At 34.9% G+C, this 25,313-nt stretch overlaps 1 protein-coding gene across 1 annotated transcript in view; it reads left to right on the top strand.

Annotated features, from left to right (window-relative positions):
- Window positions 1-25,056, top strand: part of LOC129232433 (sialin-like) — a 44,046-nt gene extending 18,990 nt beyond the window's left edge. Inside the window, exons 4-10 of the mRNA XM_054866578.1 lie at window positions 5,288-5,471; window positions 6,499-6,626; window positions 7,975-8,124; window positions 10,180-10,312; window positions 16,893-17,048; window positions 22,563-22,648; window positions 24,883-25,056. Coding sequence (XP_054722553.1) covers window positions 5,288-5,471; window positions 6,499-6,626; window positions 7,975-8,124; window positions 10,180-10,312; window positions 16,893-17,048; window positions 22,563-22,648; window positions 24,883-25,056 — 1,011 coding nt within the window. The remainder of the gene's footprint in view (window positions 1-5,287; window positions 5,472-6,498; window positions 6,627-7,974; window positions 8,125-10,179; window positions 10,313-16,892; window positions 17,049-22,562; window positions 22,649-24,882) is intronic.
- The last annotated feature ends 257 nt before the right edge of the window (window positions 25,057-25,313 follow it).

Here is a 25,313-nt window from a genome sequence, read left to right as displayed (position 1 = left end):
AGGAGTTAAATGCGAGGAGAAAGCCTTTTACGTTTCCTCTTCGAAGTCGAATGCACATCCTTCAGCTTCTCCCCTATCGGAAGAGGGGATGACGTCACTTCCTATGCCATTTGACGGCACAAAAGCTTGAACTTTAAAAATTAATTTTAAAGAAACTACTTGTCGTATCGCAAAAATTTTTTCACCTATGATGTTCATACATGTTACTCTATCATATAAAAATAAAATTGAAAAATCGAAAACTTCCCTATTCCATTACAACAAAATTCTCCTTACGACGAAGAGAATTTGCGGTCCCCTCGAAGTTTTGTGGTAACGGGATTTCACTGTATTAATTACTTTACTTTTATAAACATAACGTATTTCATGCAGTAGATGAATCCATTCAGCTTGCTTTGTAAACTAAGATAAGTTCTCTTTTGATTCAATAAATTTTTAAGATTTATAAATAGGTTATAATGCTTAGATAAGATGTGATTTTGTTTTATGCTTTGCTTAAGGGATAAGGTTTCCATCATTTTGTTTTTAGTTCTCATGTTTTTAGTCAGGGGTGATTGTGTTCCGGTATTTTACCGAATTTCCGTATTTCGGACGTATTTCCGGTATTTTTCTGTCCGAAAATACCGGAATTATGTTTGTTTTTGTTATGCTTTTATCCCCCTGCCTCCACATTTTTTAAAATTATGTAATACTCATCAAATATACCTGCAAGAGCCTTAAGATGGACACCTATCCCTTAAGATGGACAAATGTCAAGGTAATTTGTATAACACCAGCTCAAAAGTAACTTTGTAACCCATTAAAAATTTAATCAAATGTACACACAATATTTTGACTCAGAACTGTTTAATACTATGGCAAAGGTGCACTTAAGTAATAGGGGCCAAAGATTACCCCCACCCCCCCCACCCCGTTCTCGCTTTGAAACTTTCAGGTATTTTTTGATGAAATCACAATCAACCCTGTTTTAGTGTAAAATAATATGTTGAACAATGAATGACTTTCCTGAATTATATTAGTCATGGTGTATAAAAAAGACTCCAAATTTTAATTTTGTTCTGAACTGTAATTATGGATTATAAAAGCAATATTGCAAGAGTGAAAATCTGTTACACGCACAGAAATAGGGATCTATGTAGTTTTGCCTGTTGAAGGTAAGATAATGCAGTGCAGTTGAATTTAGATCAATACATTCTAAAAATGCAAAATCTATATATATATATATATATAAATGAATGTTTGTCTGTATGTCATCCATGGACTCAAAACTCCGATCGATCGTTCCTTTTTTATTCCAATTTAAGTCACAATCCATTGGATAAATACGAATAAAATGATCGGCTGCAGAAATGAATTCGCGTGAAAGATCTCATTGATAAGTTGTTGCCATTTTTCTTGAGTTTGAACAAATAAATTCTTTCTTTATTGTTTTATGGCTTTTCATGCAACGGGGGGGATTTAAAACTTGTTCTATTTGATACTTTTAGCGATGGATTGATCTTGCAAACTGCGTGAGTACAAAATTTGAGGCTTCACTCGATACCTGGACCGATTATTATGAAAATTGCTATATATATGTATTTTTCCACGGAGAAGGTGCTCATTGAAGCCACTCGCCACCAGGTGGCACTGCAGAGTAGCCACTTCTGCCCCGTTCAACCGATTGTCATGAAAATCAGTATAATGATGTTTTTTTTGTTGACATAGCAACGCACGTCGGGTACAGCTAGTTAATTTATGAAAATTAAATCAACTGATTTTAATTAATGATTTTGTTTAAAAATTCTCTTGATACAAATCAATTAATTTAAATAAATGATTTTTTTTTTTTTAAATCACTTGATTTGAATCAAGGAACCCTTATTGCGCAGTATCAAGTATTCGATTAAAGTTCCAACCGAATATTCCCCTCGGTGAAAAACCCCTGTTATACACACAAACCCCATTTCTATGCAGTCTTTTTTTCTTTCTTTTTTTGTGCGGTATATGAAAATTTCAATCTGATTGGGACTTATTTCATGAAAATATTTATAAAGCAAGTTTGAGGCACTATCTTTAGTTGACGAAAGTGATTTTGAACCAGTTTTACGAGAAAGTTCACGTGTCGTGAAATTATGAAAGATAATGGTTATATGTTTTGAAAAGTTTTGCATGTGTAAAATAAGAACGCATGCCAATAAAAAAAAAATTTAAATATTCGTGTGTCGTCAAATTATGGAAGACGATGGTTGTATCTTCTGAAAAGTTTTGCATGTGTAAAATTAGAACACATGGCAATAAAGAAATTTTAAATGTTAACGTGTTGTGTGTCAAATTGTGGAAGATAATGGTTACACATTTTCAAATGTTTTGCTTGTGTAAAATAAGAGCTCGTGCCGATAAAAATTTTTTAAAAATTTGCGTGTCGTCAAAGTATCGAAGATAATGGTTGTACATTTTGAAAAGTTTTATATGTGTAAAATAAAAACACATGCCAATAAAATTGTTCTAAGTGTTTGCATTGTATAAACCAGATTATCAAAAGTTTGGCGAGATTTTGAGTAGCTGCAGCGTTTCATATTTGTTTAAAGAAGCTATTCCTAGTTATTTCGTTTGGATACTTTTTACGGTCCCTATCCACCGCATCAAAAAATCTTTTTTTTTAACTGTGCAGGGGTGATTGTGTTCCGGTATTTTACCGAATTTCCGATATTTTCGGACCTATTTCCGGTATTTTCATGTCCAAAAATACCGGAATTATGTTTTTTTTTTGTTATGCTTTTCTCAACTTACCTCCGCAATTTTTTAAAAATTATATAATACTCGTCAAATATACCTGCAAGAGCCTTCAGATGGACACCTATCCCTTAAGATGAACAAATGTTAAGATAATTTTGTATAACACCAGCTCAAAAGTAACTTTGTAACCCATTAAAATTTTAATCAAATGTACACACACTGTTTTGACTCTGACTATTGAACTATTTAATACTATGGCATAGGTGCACTTAAGTAATAGAAGCCAGAGATTACCCCCCCCCCCCCCCCCCCCCCCCCGTTCTCGCCTTGAAACTTTCAGGTATTTTTTGATGAACTCACAATCACCCCTAACTGTGTCACAAAAATTATGTTTTACATCTACTTGTGAAGTTTTGAACTATTTTTTCCCAGTCCCTATCAGGGTTCCCCGATATATATGTCAATATACATCATGATATATATCCGATATTTATTTTGAAAATATCATGATATTTTGATATTTTCAATATTTATTTTTTCAACTATGGTATTTTAGATATAAAAAGTATATTAATCATAGTAAAATTGTTTGTTTATAATTAAAAATAATCAAAAAGGTATGTACTACATTTTTATGATGTATTAATACATCATTAATGTAACAAAGTAATATAATACTCATATTTTACTTGTATTTTATATTCTTAAAATTATTAGTAATGTAACAATTTTAATTCATATTAAAAGTGCCTAGTTAAATGTGAAACATTGCTCAGAAAAAAGAAAATGTCTTATGACTATGCATGGACTAATGTATATTTTTTATTTCTGAATCACATAGCTGTAAAAGTAGCTAACAGAAGAAAAACGAATAAAACAGCTAATACTAAATAAATAACTCCATTAAAATGGATAGAAATTTAAAATGAAATATAAGATATTAATAATGAAAGAAGGGGGAGCCTTCATTTTAAGTATACATATTGTAATTATAAGATCTATTTCAAACAAATCTAAAGAAGTTCTTCTGCTTTTAATATAGAAGTTTGGTAAGACCTCAATTGGAGTATGCTGTTCAGTTTTGGTCTCCTTATCTTAAGAAAGATATTTTTGTATTGGAAAGGGTTCAAAAAAGGGTAACTAGATTAGTAAGGGGACTTTCTCACTTAGACTATGATTCCAGGCTCAGAAGGATAAAAATGTGCAGTCTCGAGCAAAGAAGAGACCGAGGGGACATGATTCGGTTGTTTAAATTTATTAAAATGAAAGATGTTATGGGGCTGAAGTTTAGCACTGAAAACAGGACGAGGGGTCATTGTTTTAAGCTGTTTAAATCTCAGGCTAACACAGATGTTAGGAAAAATTATTATTATAGCAGGGTAGTGGAACAGTTTACCGGAAGGGGTGGTAATGAGCAAGGGAGTGGACGGTTTTAAGAGGGCCGTTGATCTTCACTGGGGATTGTAAATGGACTAGGACCAGTCTAGCTGGGTCCAGAGCCTGTTGCTGGTCGTCACTTTTGTATTTGTATAATAATAAGAAAATAAAGAGTGATTTGAGGATACATTTACTATTTGGAAGACTTAAGTTTGTGCTAATTGAAAATAACAGTTGTATATCAAAGTATCCGATATATATCAAAATATCATGATATTTTCGAACCCTGTTCCCCAAGGGTGCCCATATGCAAAATTGTAATTGGGAGGGGCTCAGATATTTTCCCTGTGGTTTAACAGGATATTTTCCCCATGGAAACTGATTTTAGTGCAGATTAGAGTTATTAAAATTTGATGTTTTTAATAACTCATTCATTAATGGCTGGAGAAGAAATGTTTTCACATTTTTGCAAAGGAAAAAAGTACTAAAAGCAAAGAGGTTTTAATTTCAAGGGGGGGGGGGGGCTTCAGCCCCTTGCCCTCCTATATAGGCGCCCTTGCTGGTCCCTTTCCATGACATAAATACAAGTATAATACAAATGTGACGACCAGCAACAGGCTCTGGGCCCAGCTAGACTGGTCCTAGTCCATTTACAATCCCCAGTGAAGATCAACGGCCCTCTTAAAACCATCCACTCCCTTGCTCATGACCACCTCTTCTGATAAGCTGTTCCGAGGTTCCACTACCCTGCTATAATAATGATTTTTCCTAATATCCATGTTAGCCTGAGATTTGAATAGCTTAAAACAATGACCCCCTGTCCTGTTTTCACTGCTCAACTTCAGCCCTGCAACATCTTTCATTCTAATAAATTTAAACAACTGAGTCATGTCCCTTCTTTGCTCGAGACTGTACATTTTTAGCCTTCTGAGCCTGGAATCATAGTCTAAGTGGGAAAGTCCACTTATTAGCCTTGTAGCTCACCTTTGAACCCTTTCCAATACATTAATGTCTTTCTTAAGATAAGGAGACCAAAACTGAACAGCATACTCCAAATGAGGTCTTACCAAACTACTATATAAGGGCAGAAGAACTTCTTTAGATTTGTTTGAAATAGATAGGTTTGAGTGCATAAGTCCGTCAACAAACTTTTTTGCGTAATGAAATGCAGTGGTGCTCTCTTGTGTTCCAGGGTGTGACTTTCCCGGCCATGCATGCCATCATCGGGGTGTGGCTCCCCCGCCTGGAAAGGAGCTCCCTCGCCACCCTCATCTACAGCGGGGCCCAGATAGGCACCGTGGTGGCCATGCCCCTCTCCGGAATACTCTGCGATTCCCAATTCCTGGGGGGATGGCCCTCCGTATTCTACGTATTCGGTGAGCCTCTTGCTTTTTGTGTCGTTATCATAACTGTGGGGTCTAGCGCCCCTGGCAAACTAAAGCTTATTAATAAAAATTTAATCAGAAATTTTGTAATGACAACCTTTTGTAGCATACAGAAATAATTTTGAAGTAATTCATTACATATATTTGCTTTACATCATGTAATTTACAATGTAATACTATTTGAATTACGATTAATGTTCAAATTTTAAGTTTTATATACAAAGCTAATTAGTTGCTGTGCACTCAGCATCGGCTTTGAATCTACTTGAATAAGTTATTGAGAAGACAAATCATGCATGTTAATTTCAGCAAGTTTTTTATACAATACATTACTGGTTTCCTTCACATATGTGTGTGTCGAACTTAGCTCAAATAATTTTTAGAGGAATAGTGACACTTTAATTCCAGTAAATTCATTATTTCTTATGCGCTTATACATTATTTTTTGCATTTTTTGGTCTTTGTGACTGTTTCTTAAACAGAGTGTCCCTTAATTAGAGGTAAATGCATGGAAGTCCCTATTCAGAGGGACTGGGACCAGGAAAAATGTCCCTTAAATAGAGGTGTCCCTTATTCGGAGGTGTCCCTTAATGGAGGTTCTACTGTATTTATATAGCCGGAGCCAAGGCAGGCCCCAGTTATGCCGCCGAGTCTCTCCCGCCCCGAAAAAGGGGGGGGGAAAGGAAAGAAAAGGGGGAAAAGATGAAAAAAAGCAGGATTGGGAGAAAAAAAATAAAACTTCTTTCTAGGAATCAATGAACACAACTTTGGGAATTTTTGAAGTTTCCCAATACGTTTGGCCATATAGTGTATTAGGGTTATGAATTAAAAAAATTTTAATAGCCTGTAGCAAAAGTCAACGATTTTTTAGAAACAAAATTATAAAATAGCCATTATTTTGTTCAGTTCTAAAAAGATGTTCCTCACCGATGGTATTGAAAGTTCACAAATTTCAGTACATCTGCAAGCTTCACCTAATGTGACGCCATTTGATTTCTTTTTGTTTTCTGCATCTAAGGTTTCTTGGGCTGCCTCTGGTTCGTACTCTGGGCTTTCTTGATCTACGAGACCCCCGAGAAGCACCCCTACATTTCCAAGACCGAACTTCTGCTCATCCAGAGTGGCAGGACTGAAGATATTTCAAAGGTATGTGATATTCTTCAACGTTGTAAACCGAGATTCAATTGAGTTCTCATTTTTAATGCAAAGTAATATAAACAGGTGTGTTAATATTTGAATGAGATGCAGGGGTACCCACAGATTATGGCACAAGTTGCACCATCAAAATTTAGGGGGGGGGGGGATTTTTAAATTTATTTATTTAAATTTATTTATTTATTTATTTTTAATTTAATTTATTTATTATTTTATTTCATTTATTCATGTAGTTTGTTTGTGTGTGTTTGTGTTATTGGGTTGTACCATGGAACTTTTCTTATCCTCATATAAATAATAGCCGATGATTGAGTTACCCGCGTGTTTTAACAATGAGACTCGCTAAACGGCATGATAAATTGATAATAAATTTTGGAAATGTTTAACATTCAGGGAAAGGCTTTATCGTGACAGGGCTGAACTCAATCCGGTCACTTAAGAGTTATACTAGTAAGACTCATTTCAAGGGAATGAAGAAACGAAAACAATTAACGCTACTTACTGTAGTTCAGGGTTCATCCACTGGTGTTAGGGTTAAAATTTCAACTATCAAAATATCAACAGGCAATTGCTTTATTCAACTGTAGGAGAGTAGAAGCAATTTTCAGCCGACATACTTTGACGGGCGTCTTTCTAGTAAAATAATAATGCAGTCGAGTCCAGACTTACAAAAGGGACGCGTTCTAAGACCCCCTCGCGCAAGTTGAAATTTCGCGTTGTGGAAAAGGGTAAAGGGTATGTGTAAAAACTTTTAAAACATACCCAATTATTTTAGACACTTGTAAACATCACCTCAAATTGTTAATTACTCAGTCACATGAACTAAGGAAAACATTAACTGTAAACGAAATAGAAATATATTCCTTGGATGTAAAATTAAAGGAAAACAGTTCAGAACTAAAAGATATTTAATCTGATTGCTAGTTTCTGATTTTTCCCCTCATCATTTTATTGTCACATTTTTATGAAGTTTTGTTGCTATTATTTTTATTGCATCTTTTATGTCCCATATTGTTCATTATCTTCTAATAGGTTGAATTTGAAAATGTGTGCAACAATTTAATTAATTCTCATTCTGAGGTCCTTATTTTTTGGTCCTCATAAGTCCTTACTTTTGTTTTAAAGAAGTGTGTACGAACCCTGTTTACATGGCAAGTTCTCCCCGAAATTTTTTTTATGGGGAAGAATTTCACACATCTTACTCGTAGCCCAAAACCGTCAGAGGGTTAAGCAATTTTTATATTGCGGGCGAGGTAGGAAGTAAACAAGTTGCCGACCTTTGACGGAAAAGTGCCGAACTAATCGTCGTTGAAAGATCTCCCTTTTTCCGATCTCGCAGGGCAAGAACATTCCGTGGAGGGCCATCTTGTGCTCTGTTCCTGTGTGGACCCTGATGGTGACTCATTTCGGCCAGAACTGGGGATTCTACACGTTCTTGACGGAACTACCCACCTACCTGTCCACCATTCTGCACTACAAGATGGGCAACGTGAGTCTAAAATACTTCTCATTTTCAAATATTAGGCTTAGTACTTTTAAAAAGTGCGATTGTTTCGTTTTCATCTCCTGGGTGTGGCAATTGACGAACTTTTGATTGCTAAAAAAGTAATATAGCACTCAACGTTAAATCCCGGTTATCACAAATTTGCCATTTCAACTGCGCTTGCACGCGGACTGGGCTGATTTCAAAAATCTTGCTAAAATTAATTACAAACATTTTAAATTTGTTAATAAATATGAGATGACATCAGATGAAAATTAGAAATCACAAAGCTTTCTCTGATTTAGTTTTTATGCCTTGGTAAAGATTGAGTTTTGAGTCTTTATTAATGGATTCAGAGTCTGATTTTTCTTGCAAAGGCTCTTTTCAGGGCCGAATTTTCAACCTCAGAAGAGCGTACTAGAATTGCAGCATCACTTCTAATACAAAGCCGAACCATCAACGTAAATAAAAATGTATAATACTGATGTTTACGCTTAACGTAAAATATCTGCGAAAGACGGATTTCTGTACTAGTTCAGTCATTTTTGAAGTACACAACGTGTTTTATGTTTACGTTAAGTAAATATTTTCAAACCAATAAATATTGAAGTGTCATTTTTCCCTTTACATTACAAAGACTATCAGATATTCATATCCATAGTTTCATATAATATTATGTCACGAAATCGCTGTGAAAATATTCTAATCGCATTCATTAATTTGTTGGGACTCTAGCTCAGGCTAATTATAAACAAGCAACACAAAATCTTAAAACAGAAAACCCAAAAAGCTTAAGTCCGCGCGCAAGTGCAGTTGAAATGGCAAATTTGTGATAACCGGGATTTAACGTCTACTTAATATAGCAGTTGTTTAAAAAAAAAAAGTTTCAAGTTTCCCCTACCAACCCGTTTTAAGTTTATTTTAATTAATATCAGGTGCTTTAGCTTGCAGTAACTGAAAAAAAAAATTATTGTCATTTAAAATGGCAAATAATATCCATTGATAGTTTTGGCAAAACGTAATAATTTAAAATTGTATGTGAATTGGCGATAACCCTGTTAAAAACTCCTCTCTGCTCCAAGACCCTTGATGTTTAAAAATGCATAGTAAAGTAAAAAATTTGGTATGAATGTGGGACTTAACCATAATACTTTAGATTTAAGAATTTTTATGACGTGGTTAAAAGAGAAAACAAAAAAATGGTGATTTACAAGTGATTTACTTTGACGGCTTTATTGCTGGATAAAGAATTTGTTTTTTCTCACTGTGACGGTACAGCAATTACTTATAATTACCTTTTTTTTTTAAATTCATAAGCCTATGCAGTGTTATAGCACACACAGCGTATATCCACACAACAATTTGCCGTCACTCTGAGAATTTTTAAAATGTGTGGAGAGCCTTTCGGCCACCCTGTATTTCATTTGTATTAGGGTTCGAAATTATTATGATATTTTTGAAAATATTCTATATTTTGATATATATATCCGATATCTTCAATCAGCCCAAACTAAAGTCTTCAACCTAGTAAATGCATCCTCAAATCACTGCTTATTTTATTATATTGTTTTTACAATATGTAGACTTGAGTTTAAATTTTCTTTCATTATTTATGTCTAATATTTCATTTAACATTTTAATCCATTTTAGTGGAGTTAATTTAGCATTAACTGTGTTGCTCATTTTTCTTCTGTCGGCTACTTTCACACAGTTATGTAATTCAGAAATAAAAAATATGCATTCGTCGATGCACAGTCAATAAGACATTTTCTTTTTTTTTCCTGACCAACTTTTAATATTTAACTAGGCACTTATAATATGAATAGAAGTTGTTACTATTGTGCGATGAGGTTTCATCAATGAAGTTATCGCACCAATGACTAATTTAATTAGTGCATTTTTATTTGCAGAGTGTAACTGGAGTCCTTTTCAGAAAATAATACCTGTATTTGAAATTATGACTTTATTTCCTCCTTGGTGATATTATACAGTGATATCCGTGGCGAGCTATTTACATATGAAATATGATATTTGTACATTCATTTTTCTCCCTGCTTCCAGACGGGCTTCCTCTCTGCCCTCCCCTACCTGTTGCAGGCCATCGTGGGGTGGTCCACGGGATTCGTGGCTGACCGATTGCGCCAGAGGCAGGTCCTCAGCATCAGCGCAATCCGAAAAGTGATGAACACCATCGGTGAGCAATCCTTTATCATTCTTGCCAGCTCTACTGTTTTTAACGAGAGACTCCCATTTTTTGCTTCCATCTCCCGATTTCCCGTTTTTTACGATTTTCTCCCGTTTTTGCATTTTTTTCAGTCAATCATCAGAAATTTCACTTTCTTCTCAATAGATGGCGCCCTTTTCTAGTCTACCAATGTCAGGGAATAAGAAAATTTGTAACTCATTCAGTAAAAATTAAATTTTTAGAAGCTTTCCACATTGCATGTTCAACAAAGCACGTGCTTTGCCAAAAATTGCACCCGATTTCAATCCTTTAGCATCCTGAAATTATTTCAATTATTTTAAATGTTTGAAGTTGTTTTAACATGTGCTACCCTATACCTATTTATTTTATATTGTATTTTCATTATATATTGATTTCCTTTTTTTTCGGATTCTAGTAATTAAATTTATGTAGCTACTTTTCTGATAGAGATAAGAGAATGTACGAAACTTTAAGCAAATTCTCTCCTTATTATTTAGTTTTTCTTTTGCAGTATATTTTTCTTGCTACTACCAATTTGCTGACATCTGCAAAAAATCCACATTTCAGTTTAGATTTAGTATTTATGTTATTTAAAAGCATAATTTATTGATTCTGTAGCGAGGATATGTCAATGGTGATTCACCTATATACCTCTAGTATAATCTCCTGTTTTTTTCCTTCGAAGGTTGGCAAGTATGCTTTATTCTTTCTGTATGATGACAGATTTTTAATGCTATTACATACCCGCTTACGAAGTTTACCGGATTTTCGTCATTTCTCCCCGCCTCCCGCTTTTATCAAAAAATTTCCCGTTTTCCATAAATCTCGGAAGAAGTCCCTGTACAATTATTTTCTTGAATTTCCCCGTTTTATCTGCAATCCAATCCTTATTTTCCCTCCAAATAAAGATTTAATTACAGTAGAATCTCGAAAATTCGAAGTAATTGTGACTCACGCCACCTCGTATTACTGATGGAAACTCGAATTATCCAGAAAATTCTTCTAGATTAAAATTTTACACTTTCTGATGACGTAAGGAGGAGCACCTTTTACTTCCTTGTGCAAAGAAAAGAAAGTATTGTCTTCACAAAAAATATTATCACTGAAATTTCAGCATAAATTTTGCGTTTAATTACCGTATTTTCGGGAAGAAGCGCCGCATCGAAAAATAAATTTTTTTTTTAATGTATGTGCCGCACCTCCCTTAAGCGCCGAACCCAACATTAAACAACTTATAAGCTCTATTAGTAGAAAGCTGGAATGAAATGCAAATGAAAAAACTATTTTTAATTAACAAAGTTATTTATACTTTATTGTAAATATAATTTTCTTACCTTGGGAGGAGACATTCATTGGTTATCCAGAGCGAGGGACTCGGACCCTTCTCCTCAATGCCTCGCCAATGTCTAACTCTCCGGCCCAAGTCGCACAAAAATATCGATTGACGTAGGAACGACAAAGTTGGGCGTTCGAATATCGAACAATAACGGATAAGGCTCTTGAAACGTATAGAACTATGTTGAAGTATATTGTTTCGCCGTTGTGTTTGCGTATCGGATTTTGTTTCGATAAACCACGCAACACATTGAGCTCTCTTCACGCGATCCGCCATTGAAATAACTAAAATGCTTTAATATTCCTTTGCGTGACATGTAGCGCCATATATGGTCAGAAACATACTGCAGAAAAAAACTTTTTGAGTTATTCTATCTAACGTACTAATTAGTTTCGCTGTAATCCTATGGTTTCTTTTTCCTCGCCAATGTCTAACTCTCTGGCCCAAGTCGCACAAAAATATCGATTGACGTAGGAACGACAAAGTTCGGCGTTCGAATATCGAACAATAACGGGTAAGGCTCTTGAAACGTATAGAACTATGTTGAAGTATATTGTTTCGCCGTTGTGTTTGCGTATCGGATTTTGTTTCGATAAACCACGCAACACATTGAGCTCTCTTCACGCGATCCGCCATTGAAATAACTAAAATGCTTTAATATTCCTTTGCGTGACATGTAGTGCCATATATGTTCAGAAACATACTGCAGAAAAAAACTTTTTGAGTTATTCTATCTAATGTACTAATTAGTTTCGCTGTAATCCTATGGTTTCTTTTTCAATAAATTTTTAAAGTTCTACGGATCTTTCTCAGACACTTCTCCTCAATGCCTCGCCAATGTCTAACTCTCCGGCCCAAGTCGCACAAAAATATCGATTGACGTAGGAACGACAAAGTTCGGCGTTCGAATATCGAACAATAACGGGTAAGGCTCTTGAAGCGTATAGAACTATGTTGAAGTATATTGTTTCGCCGTTGTGTTTGCGTATCGGATTTTGTTTCGATAAACCACGCAACACATTGAGCTCTCTTCACGCGATCCGCCATTGAAATAACTAAAATGCTTTAATATTCCTTTGCGTGACATGTAGTGCCATATATGTTCAGAAACATACTGCAGAAAAAAACTTTTTGAGTTATTCTATCTAATGTACTAATTAGTTTCGCTGTAATCCTATGGTTTCTTTTTCAATAAGTTTTTAAAGTTCTACGGATCTTTCTCAGACACCCTGTATAATGTTTATACTATTTTGCCTTACTGTAAAGCTCACTATTGTCCTGCCTCATGGTACTGAAAATGGCTTAACTCGTCTTATTCATGATGATTTAGTAGTAAAAAATGAACGAAGTAGCCAAACTGTCACTAAATGGGACAACCGTACGTAAAAAATTTGAAAGTAACCTTGGCAGGGCCGGATTTAGGGGAGGGCAGGTGGGGCTACTGCCCCGGGGCCTCCACAACAAAGAGGCCCCCACAATAAAAAATATACAAAATATCCTAACTTTCACGGGTCGAAAATATCGGATATGTATATAATATATCGAAATCGCAGCAAATTTCTATGTTCATTACATAGAAAAATTGTTTCTATATATCGAAAAAATCTCTACACATCGAATTTTTTTTCGAGACATAAGTAGATTTTTTTTCTACTTTAGACTGTTTGTCTCATGAAAAATAAAGGTTAGGGAAGGAAATTATGGTCACTAAAGGTTGCTACGAAACTCATAAGGAATTTGGGGTTGAGGGGTGTGTAGAAAGGTGGTTGTTTCGTTCTGGAGTTCTTAAATTCCCTCAAGTTTGTTCCAAATATCTTAGTTGTAACTAGTAACATTGGCGAATCAGTATCAAGTTATCCTTTTTGTCTGTTGATTATCGTTCCTAGTTGTTTTAGCAGCAGTAAAAATCATTCAAGTTTTGTACATTAATTTTTTACTTTTCTCTCGATTTGTCAAAACAAAAATCCCCTAATGTTGCGAATCAAGTTGAATTGCCGAAGAATGAAGATGTTGAAGGCGCAAAAATGTAATTTCTGTTATTTTTTCAACTATTAATTTTCATTTAATCCAATGCTCGAATAAATTAGAAATTAGGTTTCATACACGAAAATTAGCTTTAATTTTAATGTTTTAGGAGATTTTTAGCATAAAATAGGATTGTTTCTATATATCGAATTTTTTTCTGGCAATTTGCAACTTTGATATGTGAAGGTCCGACTGTATATATATATATATATATATATATATATATATATATATATATATACAGTATACTCCCGATTATCCGTGTGCGGATTATCCGGTTTGAGGATTATCCGTGCATCATTTCGGAATCGCACTTTACTAACTCTTCGATGATATTATCGATAACATCGATAACATCATTGATTAAGTTAAAGAAATCGAAGGTTTGGAATCAGTTGACGCTGAAAATGTCGAAGAAGGGCTTAAAAGCGAGGAATGTGAATCAGGATTTCAATGTCTAAAAACTGACGAAAATATCATTGAACTAGTTACTGAATCAAACGCAAGTGATGATTCCGAAAACGAAGATGAAGAACATGAAGATTGTACAATTCCACATTCTACTGCTCTAAAATCTGTGGAACATTTATTGGATTACATGAGTGAAAGAAGTTACGATTAACGGAGAAATAATTGCAGTAAGAAAAATTTGTACAGACATACGCGACAATTTAAACAAATAAAGAAAACAAAAATGTATCACCGATTTTTTTTTTTAAGCAATACATTTCGAAGAAAGTTCCTGGTTTGTGTGAGTATATACATAGTTTTTTTCTAATTTCCCCTTAAATAGTTACCCTACATATTCCTTAAATAATTTTTCGGATTATCCGTGTTTTTCGATTATCCATGTTACGCCGCCCGGTGATTAGCACGGATAATCAGGAGTATACTGCATATGAAAATATTCGGATATACATCAAAGTATCGGATATTTTCGAAAATATGGTGATCTTTTCAAACCCTGATTAGAGACCTCCACACTTCCAAATCCGGCCCTGAATCTTGGTGTCCGAAAAATAATGCATTTTATGGCAAGGTTTGCCAATGTAGATAAAACCCAATGGGCTTTTCAACAGCAAAGAAAAACTTGGGTCCATGGGCTTTTTTTTTTTAATCATGTTTTTACAAAGCCTGGTTTACAGAAAGTCATTCTTTTAAGGGGTCTAAAGACTTTTAACCTTCAAAATTTTAGACTTTCCGGAAAACAAAATGTTATGCATAATTTCATTCTGAACAATTTGATACCTTGTTTATTACTATGAGCAAAAATCTTTTCAAGTTATCGTAAAACTGCTTGAACTTTCCCTGTAGAGATTTATGTTAGCAGTAGCTGTTTAAGCCTCTTTTGCTTGGGTGCCGTTTTCTCGTTTTTCTAGTTTTATGTTCGTGATATATCTCAGAAAGTTTCTTATATATTTCCGTAAAACTTTTCTTGCATGTTTGTCTGTTTTATTTTTATGATCTGAACCTAAATGTATTATTTTAAAAAAAAAATATTTATTTATTTTTTTTTTTTTTTTTTTTTTTTTATTTATAAGTTAATATAAAAAATTTACCAAAATTTTGGACGAAAATATGTATATTTTTGATATTAACTTTCATTTTTAGTTGGAGTTTAGGTTCAGATCATAAAAACAAACCAGACAAACATGAATAAAAAAAATTATGAAAATTTATACGGAAACTTTCTGAGATATCACGCACGCAGAACAAGAAACCAGCACCTGAGAAAAAGAGGCTTAGCTCGCTGCTGTTAACATAAATCTCTATGGGGGAAAGTTTATGCATTTTTGCGATAACTTGAAAAGTTTTTTGCTTATGGGGCTGTAGGGCCGGATTTGGAAGTGTGGAAGCCCCTAATCAGGATTTGAAAAGATCATCATATTTTCGAAAATATCCGATACTTTGATATATATCCGGTTATTTTGATATACATGTATATATCCGATATTTTCAATTTAAAAAATTTCCATTCAAGTCATTTCGTCTAATAATTTTCAAATTTTTGAGCTGAAGAAGTGAGAAGTTGTAAGGATGACCTGCAAAGTTAACCATTTTTCGGATTTTTTTTAAAACTTACTTTTTCTCTTTAACTCATAGGTACAAATTACAATTAAATGAATAAAAATATATATATATTGCCACTGAAATGCTCGATCAAATAAAAAATTGATAGTAAATGGCTACTTGCAATTAAGGCTTTCTGATATATCGATAATAATATTATTTTTGTGCAAGCATTCTTTGTAGAAAAACCAAAAAAAAAAATTTTTTTTAAATGTCTAGGAGAAAAAACATAAAATTTGCTGACCCGTGAAAGTTAGGATATTTTGTAAAAAATTTATTGTGGAGGCCCCGGGGCAGTAGACCCCCCTGCCCTCCCCTAAATCCGGCCCTGTGGGGCTGAAAAAGGTATCAAATAGTTCAGAATTAAATTATGCATAACCTATATTTTTTCCAGAAAGTTGAAAGTGTTGAAGGTTAAGAGTCTTTAGATCCCTTAACAGACTTTATGGCCAGGTCTGTGTTGTCTGTTTGAGTGTTCTAATTGTTGAATAAAATATGACAACGTATTTAAAGTACAAATTGAGAATGGAAAAAGGTTAAAAAAACCCAGCAAACAGTTGTTTCGGCACTCTAAAATACAGTGCCATCATCAGTGCATTAAAAACGAAGACAGGTTCACCCGACTAAAACACAGTCGTTGCGAACAATGGAATGAGAGACGAGTTGTAAAAGACATGAGAGCAGTACCGGAAACGATGACGACAAGGTTACGTCAGAACTCCAGAGTACATTTGCACTCGGGAGAAAAACGTCACAGACAAAAAATAAATCGAATAATAGACTTCCAAACATTAGGAAAAGGGGGAGTGCTAGACAAATCATTGACGATTAAATTAGCATTTTTCCATACATAATATGACTCCCAAAAATCTAAATCATGAATGGACGAACACTCGTGAATAACTTTGGCGGAAGAAAAAATAAAATTATGACCGCAGGACCAACAATGTTGAGCAATAGAGGAGCGTTTGAGATCCTGTTTTTTGACGTAAACGTATTGCCGAAACAGCTGTTTGCTGGTTTTTTTAACCTTTTTCCATTCTCAATTTGTACTTTATATACGTTGTCATATTTTATTCACTATGCAGTACAAAGTTTTCGACTACTTTTTATGTTCTAATTGTTGTTTGTGGGCAGGGTTCTTTGGCCCCGCCCTCTGTCTGGTGGGCGTGGTGCTGGTTGGCTGCAACCACTTCTGGGGCGTGTTCTTCCTGACTCTGGCCATGGGCTTCAATGGCTGCACCTACTCTGGCTACATGGTGACTCATGTGGACATGGCCCCCCACCTGGCAGGTAAAGCCTTTCGATCATTTCCCTGCTGGTTCATTGTTTTGTTTCAGGTCCAAACCCTACAGGGGTGCCAATCCCCCCCCCCTCAAAAAAATCAACTGTTTCCCTTTTTTATTTTTTACTTTTTAGCTCTCTTTTATTTTATATACTTTTCTTAAAATAATCTTTTATTTTTAGTTCTCTTTTTTACTTCCTTTTACAAAAAAAGGAAGTATTGTATTTGCGAAAAAATTTTCACTCAAAAATCAGCCGTAATTTCCATTTTTCTCACCCCCGAACGAATGTCAAGTTTTGTTTTCGACCCGACCAGACGTGGATATATGGCTAGGAACCTACAGACACCCGAAATATCCATTTTGACGACCCCAGAGTTAATTACAACGAATTTTCTTGTGAGGTCTGTATGTACGTATGTATGTGCGTATGTGTATGTGCATATGTGTGTATGTATCTTGCATAACTCAAAAACGATATGTCCCAGAAAGTTGAAATTTGGTACATAGATTCCTGGTGGGGCCTAGTTGTGCACCTTCCATTTTGGTTGCATTCGGATGTTCCTAAGGGGGATCTTTTGCCATTTTTGGGGGGAAATCATCGTTAATTTCGATGTAAACTCAAGTGGTGTTATAATTTGGAGGACACTTGGTGATAGATCGCCAGTCTTTTAGTCGCCAAGTTTTGTCGCCCACTTGACGACAAATTTGGCTTTTTTTTTTTTTTAATTTGGTTTCAATTTGGCCACTGTTGGTGATATTTATAGAGTAGACTATTGAATCACATTAAAATAGCGAATAATGGGGAAATGACGTTAAATTGGAGTAAAAGGAAGTCATGTGATGCACACATCAGCTCGTTTATATTTCAATTACTTTTTTTCAAAAAATATTTCTATTTATTTATTTTTTGTTATTGTTATTATTGTTATTTTATTAGCTCTGTGCTACTCCAATAACATACACACACACACAAATTACATTAAATAAATGAAATAATATGCAAACAGAAGAAAATGAAACAAAAATTTAAATTATAAATAAATTTGAATAAATAAACTAACCCCCCCCCCCCCCCCCCCAAATGTGATGGTACAACTTGCACCATAATCCTTTCCCCCCTGGTGGGCACCCCTGGAACTCCATGGCTGCTGACAAATCGGGAGCATTTTGTTTGGGAGACTTTAGGATGTTGCGGACTTCAGGCCATAAAGGAACTAACTGTAAGCTGTATCTTAAAATTGAAAAGAATAAAACAACAATAAAAAATTTAAAATACGCAATGAGGTGAAAGTTTGAAATAATTTGAATTAAAAAAAATTGGCAATGGACAAATTGTTGTCTTAAAAAACATCATGATGGTGAATTGGCCGATTATCAACAACCGATTCGTTAATCGGCACCCGAGTTGCCAACGGTGCATCCTTAGTACATGTGCACAAATACATTAAATGAAAATGTCTTACAATTTTCACTTAAGCAGTTACACTATCTGAAATTAAAAATGTGCATTGATTCTGTTCTGTAATTCTTCATTGACAGTGTCGGGGCGAAAAGTAGCAATTAATACTTTGGTGTACAGGGAAATTAAGTTATCTTAGAGCTTACAATAACAAAGTTAATGTTTTCATGCTGAACGGAAAAGAGGTATTTAAACAAACAAAAAAAAAAAACATTCAAGCGGAAGCATTATAAATTTCTGAATGCGTAATTTTGTTCTAGAAATCTTCAATTTTTCCTCTTGTGAAAAAAAAAAATCTTTTGGGGGGAAAAGAAAAGGGAAAAAAACATATAGTAAATGTGTAACTCATAAAATTCTACCCTCTGGTGGTGAAATATTTTTTATTTGCTGAAACTAATTCCCATCTCTTCATAATGTTGCACACAACATTTCATTCATTTTCTGAGCAATAGTTTGTACCCTAGACAACTTAAAAGTAGAGTTTGTTTAATGATGGGAATTCTGTAGGCATGGGCGCCCATATGCGGGTGGGAGGCGGGCAAAGGGAAGCTCAAGCCCCCCCCCCCCCCCCCCAGAAATTAGTGCTTCCTTGCTTTTAGCACTTTTTTTTTTTCACAAATTTAAAAGCATTTATTTTCCAGCCACAAATGAATAAGTTATTAAAAAAGTCAAATTAAAAAGCAAGTCAAATTTTGCAGGATAAATTCCACAGGGAAAATATGTGAGCCACCCCCCCCCCCCAGAAATTAGTGCTTCTTTGCTTTTAGCACTTTTTTTTTTCACAAATTTAAAAGCATTTCTTTTCCAGCCACAAATGAATAAGTTATTAAAAAAGTCAAATTAAAAAGCAAGTCAAATTTTGCAGGATAAATTCCACAGGGAAAATATCTGAGCACCCCCCCCCCCCTAGAAATTAGTGCTTCCTTGCTTTTAGCACTTTTTTTTTTTTCACAAATTTAAAAGCATTTCTTTTCCAGCCACAAATGAATAAGTTATTAAAAAAGTCAAATTAAAAAGCAAGTCAAATTTTGCAGGATAAATTCCACAGGGAAAATATCTGAGCACCCCCCCCCCCCTAGAAATTAGTGCTTCCTTGCTTTTAGCACTTTTTTTTGCACAAATTTAAAAACATTTCTTTTCCAGCCACAAATGAATAAGTTATTAAAAAAGTCAAATTAAAAAGCAAGTCAAATTTTGCAGGATAAATTCCACAGGGAAAACATCCTGCTAAACCATGGGGGAAATATCTGAGCCCCCCCCCCCCCCCTTAAAATTTTGCATATGGATGCCCATGCCTGTAGGTACAGTCAACTCTTGATAATTCGAAGTTCCAAGGGACCAGCTAAAACGTTCGCGTTATTGTTAGTTGGAGTTATGGGGAGTTTCCACAACGGTCTCAGGAGTTTTGGACCCGATGAAAGCTTCAAGATGATGGAATATTCGCGTTATAAGCTTAGAGTTATCCAGATTCGACTGTATATTGTTCAATATTTTTATCAACATTTATAATTTGCATGTATATACAGTAAAACCTTCGTTAAGTCGTCACTCAAGGAACCAAAAATTTTTGACCACTTATGCGGAGTGATTACCTATGTGGAGTGGGAAATAAGAAAAAAAAAGCCTTACAAATATTCATGAATAGCAGTAGAATTCTGCGACAAAAACAATCGCTTATGTAATAAATGTTTGTCAATTAGTAGAAATTTTAAAAAGGGGAAAAATACAAATGATAGTTACTTTGTTTCATTTTCTCTTACTTATACATTACTTAATAACAACAACTTATTTTAATGTAGTTACGGTACATTAATACAATCCTTCAATGTTGACTGATGAAGTTGTTGCTTACGGAAAAGAACTATCTCTTCTACCATACATCAAGCTTTAAATTCTGTGTTCGTAGTTCCTTGAACGGATGTTAAATACTGACTAACTTTCTCCAGGTATTAGATTTTGTCTGTCTTGCTAAAAGGAGTTTGATTCATACTCCTGGCACTCGGCAGAGTCACAGCAAGAAGTATGCTTTGAACGACCAGAACCGAGGGTCGAGATTTCATGGAAAAATGACTATCAAACAGCCTTTCCACCGAGTCCGACACTATTTTCTAAGATCCGATAAGGAAAAGGAATTTTAGAAAACAATTTTTGAGTGACTAGTTAAGCGGGTAAAATAGAATTTGGTGACCAGTAAAGGAGGATCACTTTACATTACTGTGAATGAGACCTTTTTGGCATCAAAGAAAAACGAGTGACCACTTAACCGGTCGACTACTTATTGAGGTTTCGCTGTATTCTGGTTTCAGTTAAGCTTGAAGTTAAAGTATTTTTTATGGTAATTCATCACATGATCCAATGACGTTGCATGTGTCCTTTAAATAGGCTGAATGCCGTTTCAGTTTTCTTGACTTGAATTGATCGACGCTGTAATCTGAATGTTATCTTAGCACTTTTGGCAGTCACTCTTGATGTGACTGAATTATCCTGATGTTAAACACTATCTGTTTTGTATATATGTAAATAAACGTATTTATTTTAAAATAATGAATCTATACATATAATAAAATAAGATGTGTGTGTGTGTGTGTGTGTGTGTAGCGCGCATCCCGGGAAAACGGTAAGGCCTAGAAAGATGAAATTTGGTATACAGGTGTAGCTTTTGCCGAAGTTGTGCACCTCGGGCTTCGATTTTTGATATTTCAATTAGAAAAAAAGTTATTTAATGTTTTATGTGATTTTTAGCACTTTTTAGTACTTTTAACCTCACAGACCCCGAACCAATCGCGCCAGACAAATATTTTTGGTACTATAGTGTCTGAAATTTAATTTTAAATATGATGAACAAAAAAATTTTGAAGATAGAGCAATTTTTGTATTTTTTATGAATTTTTGAAAAAAACCTTTAATTTTCATGTTTTCCTGGGTTTTATTTTTTTCTAATATCATCCTGCGAGAAGTATCAAAGCCTCATTTCTGAAATTTAAGTTGGTAATAGTAAAAACATTTCGCCCTCTTCAGAAGAAAAAAGTTCTTAAAAATACGCAATAGTTTTTTTTTTTACAATTTTTTTAATGCTGAACACATCATGTCTTTTCACGCATCAATCGAAAAAAGCGTTCTTCCATCTTTTATGCCTGTGACGTCACTACTTGGATTTCGATTCGATATTTACGATGGAATCTTAATCGCAAGCAATGTTAATCTTTTTTTTTACTATATAGCTTACATCTACATTTTCTTACGTGATGACCACGTGTTTTTCCGGCAGCGCTTACTTTTTTTCTTTCCTTTTTTTGTTTTATTCAGGGATTGCATTTATTTCTTTTTCCATCCCAAGCTGGACCTTTCGCTGTATCTATATTACGTTACATTTCATAGTTGTGCGCATTAATTCAATAAAAACAGCGAGATTTTTTTTTATCTTTGTCAAACGCTACTTTTTGTACACTATGGGGAATTTGGCCTTTTTTTTTTTTGCTCAACTTAAATTAAAAAAAAGCGGTTTTTTGAGTGATCTTTGTTTTTATTAGGAAATGGGCGGGGAGGTCAAAATAAATAGAGATGGATAAGAAAATGTAGAGATAGATTGTAAAGGTAGATAGCCGCCGAAGGCGGCAATCTTGGCGTAAAAATGTGAATGGCACAAAAAAAAAGATAGAGATGGATTGATTAATACTGCTGCCAAATTTATTTAAACAACCGCCAAAGGCGGCAAACTTGAAGTAAAAAGGTAAATGACAAGTTAGCCAAACAGCCGCCGTAGGTGACTGCTTGCACAGAGAGGCGAATGGCGTAAGAAGGCAAACCAGCTGGTCATGAATATATTGCTAGCATTTTAACTTAACTTGAATACCAAGGAAAATTATTGACTAATTAGACAAGACTTGGCGTACTTGGAATTTCAACTTGACACATTATATTTTTATTATATATCCTTTACTCTTCAGCGTTTTTTCTTTGCAAATTCCAAAGGCCAGCTTTGTAGATCTCGGCCATGCAGGAAAAAAAATGATATGTAAGAGTGTTGTCTTCGTAATTCTGACTTGTTTTCTCGTTGGACAGGAACCTTGATGGGTATGACCAATGCGTTTGCCACCTTGACTGGATTCCTTGCTCCCCTGGCAGTGGGAAAACTCACCGACGACAACGTAAGTAGTTTAGTCAGCTGATTTCGAGAGCTTGGTCTCTGTCTGAAATACGAAACCTGTGATCGCCTATGCAGTTGGTACCAGTGAAAATAACTGTAGGCCTAGAAATATTGAAGGGGCCTCTTCCTATTTTTTAAACAAATTCCTTTGAAATTTCTTTCCGAAAGTGCTCACATATCATCTTATCTTATACCATTAAAAACTGAGCGTATCTGTGTATGTATGTATTTATGTCCGAGTTTCTTCTCCCGGACTCCAGTGAACTGACCGTCAAACCATGTATCAATGGATTCGTCATCTTCCCCGTCTTTATGTTTGGCTATTTAACACAATCCTCCGATAATAATTAGCGGAGATATCTATTAAAAATTATTCTGCTTCCTATTTTTTCTATTTTCTATATTTCCCTTTTTTCCTATTTTCTGCTTCTCTTCCTATTTTTTAAATGAATCCCTTTAAAAAAAGTTTTGAAAGTGCTCACATATCATCTTATCTTATACCATTAAAAACTGAGCGTATCTGTGTATGTATCTATGTCCAAGTTACTTCTCCCGAACTCCAGTGAACTGACTGTCGAACCATGTATCGATGGATTCGTCATCTTCCCGTCTTTATGTTTGGCTATTTAACATAATCCTCCGATAATAATTAGCGGAGATATCCATTGAAAACTATCCATTACGATACTCTGATTTCGACATGAAATCCCTACTTTTCGAAGGCTTTCCTCCATTCAAGTTATTTTTCAGTGCTTCATCTCCACTTTCCGCAACAATATTTTTATTAAAATGTGTAGCGGGTGAAGAAAATCATTGAGACGAAAGATCTGTTGCCATTTCTTCTCATGAATAGAAACAATTTAAATTCTGGCTTTGGTTTTTAATGCTTCTCCTGTAAACAGGGGATTTAAAATGTTTACTGTTTAATTAAATTTTTCCACAATCTGCCGCAAAATTTTACTGCTTTTTTTCTTTTCTTCGTTCCAGCCCGAGTGTTGATCATGCAACACTTGACATGACTTTTATTTTCGAGGTAGACCGAGCAAAGCCGGGCGACGCAGCTAGTAACTAAATAAAAACTGAATGCACAGCAATAATCCGTAATATTATCTCTATATTCTTGAATGAACCGCCTTTGAACCCTTTCCAATGCATTAATATCTTAACATAAGGAGGATTCATATAGGCCGTGGCAATGGCTGAAACCTGTGGCAACAAAGAGGGTGCTACAGGGCACCCCTGTTTCTATTACTTTGCCATTGATTGGTGGATGCAGGGGTTCCCAGTGGCGCCTCTTGCAGTCAAAATGGGCGACGTCCAATCAAAAATACAAACTTTGAAACATTGATTGGGGGATGTATGAGCTGCATCGGTTTAACACAGAAAAGTCGAAATTTGTTAAGACCCGTAAGCATATTACATACTTGCCAACTCTACTGTTTTTAACGGGAGACTCCCGTTTTTTGCTTTCATCTCCCGATTTCCCGTTTTTTACGATTTTCTCCCGTTTTTACAGTTTTTTCAGTCAATCATCAAAAAGTTTCACTTTCTTCCCAATAGATGGCGCCCTTTTCTAGTCTACCAATGTCGGGGAATAGGAATTTTCCCAAATTATAACTCATTAAGTAAAAATTAATTTTTTTAGAAGCTTTCCACTTTGCATGTTCAACGAAGCACGTGCTTTGCCGAAAATGGCAGCAGATTTCAATCCTTTTGCATCTTGAAATTATTTCAATTATTTTTAATGTTTGAAGTTATTTTAACATGTGCTACCCTATACCTATTTATTTTATATTGTATTTTCATTATATATTGATTTCCTTTTTTTTTCGGATTTTAGTAATTAAATTTATGTAGCTACTTTTCTGATAGAGATAAGAGAATGTATGAAACTTTAAGCAAATTCACTCATTATTTAGTTTTTCCTTTGCAGTATATTTTTCTTGCTGATACCAATTTGCTTACATCAGAAAAAAATCCCGATTTCACTTTAAAGTATTCATGTTATTTAAAAGCATAATTTAATAATTCTGTAATGAGGATATGTCGATGGTGAATCACCTATATGCCTGTAGTAAAATCTCCTGTTTTTTTCCCTTCAAAGGTTGGCAAGTATGATATTAGCATGATCGGTCAAAAGCTGTTGCTTGTCAAAAATCTGCCAAGCTAGTAGAAATATGGCTATGTATGTATGCATGCTTGAGGGTATTTAAGTCTATTTTTCCTCCTCTTTAGCAAACGTTGGGCCAGTGGCACATCGTCTTCTTCATCGCCATTTTCATCTATTTCCTGACGGGAACGCTGTTCATCGCCTGCGGTTCCGCCAAGCCCCAGAAGTGGGGGGAGGAAGAGAGGGAGGGGCACCACCCCCCTTCCAGAGCAGAGAAAACCAGCGACTTGACCAAATGAGAAGAGATGGTTTTATTTATTTTAACTGTGCAATGGTGACTTTTATTGTTTTCTTATGAAAAATATAAACTGGGGTGGTTCGAAAATGCATGTAAAAAAAATTTCTCCTATGTAACAGGACAACCCTCCATATTTTTAGACTGGTTGATAGTAATACAGTAGAAGACCGCTATAACGCACACCTTGGGACCAGAGCTTTTGCGTTATGCAGGTTTTTGCGTTATATAGATCATTTCACAAATTTTGAAACTGATATT

The sequence above is a fragment of the Uloborus diversus genome, unplaced genomic scaffold (assembly GCF_026930045.1).
Source record: "Uloborus diversus isolate 005 unplaced genomic scaffold, Udiv.v.3.1 scaffold_12, whole genome shotgun sequence".
Lineage (NCBI taxonomy): Eukaryota > Metazoa > Arthropoda > Arachnida > Araneae > Uloboridae > Uloborus > Uloborus diversus.
This window is presented reverse-complemented; position numbering and strand designations above follow the sequence as displayed.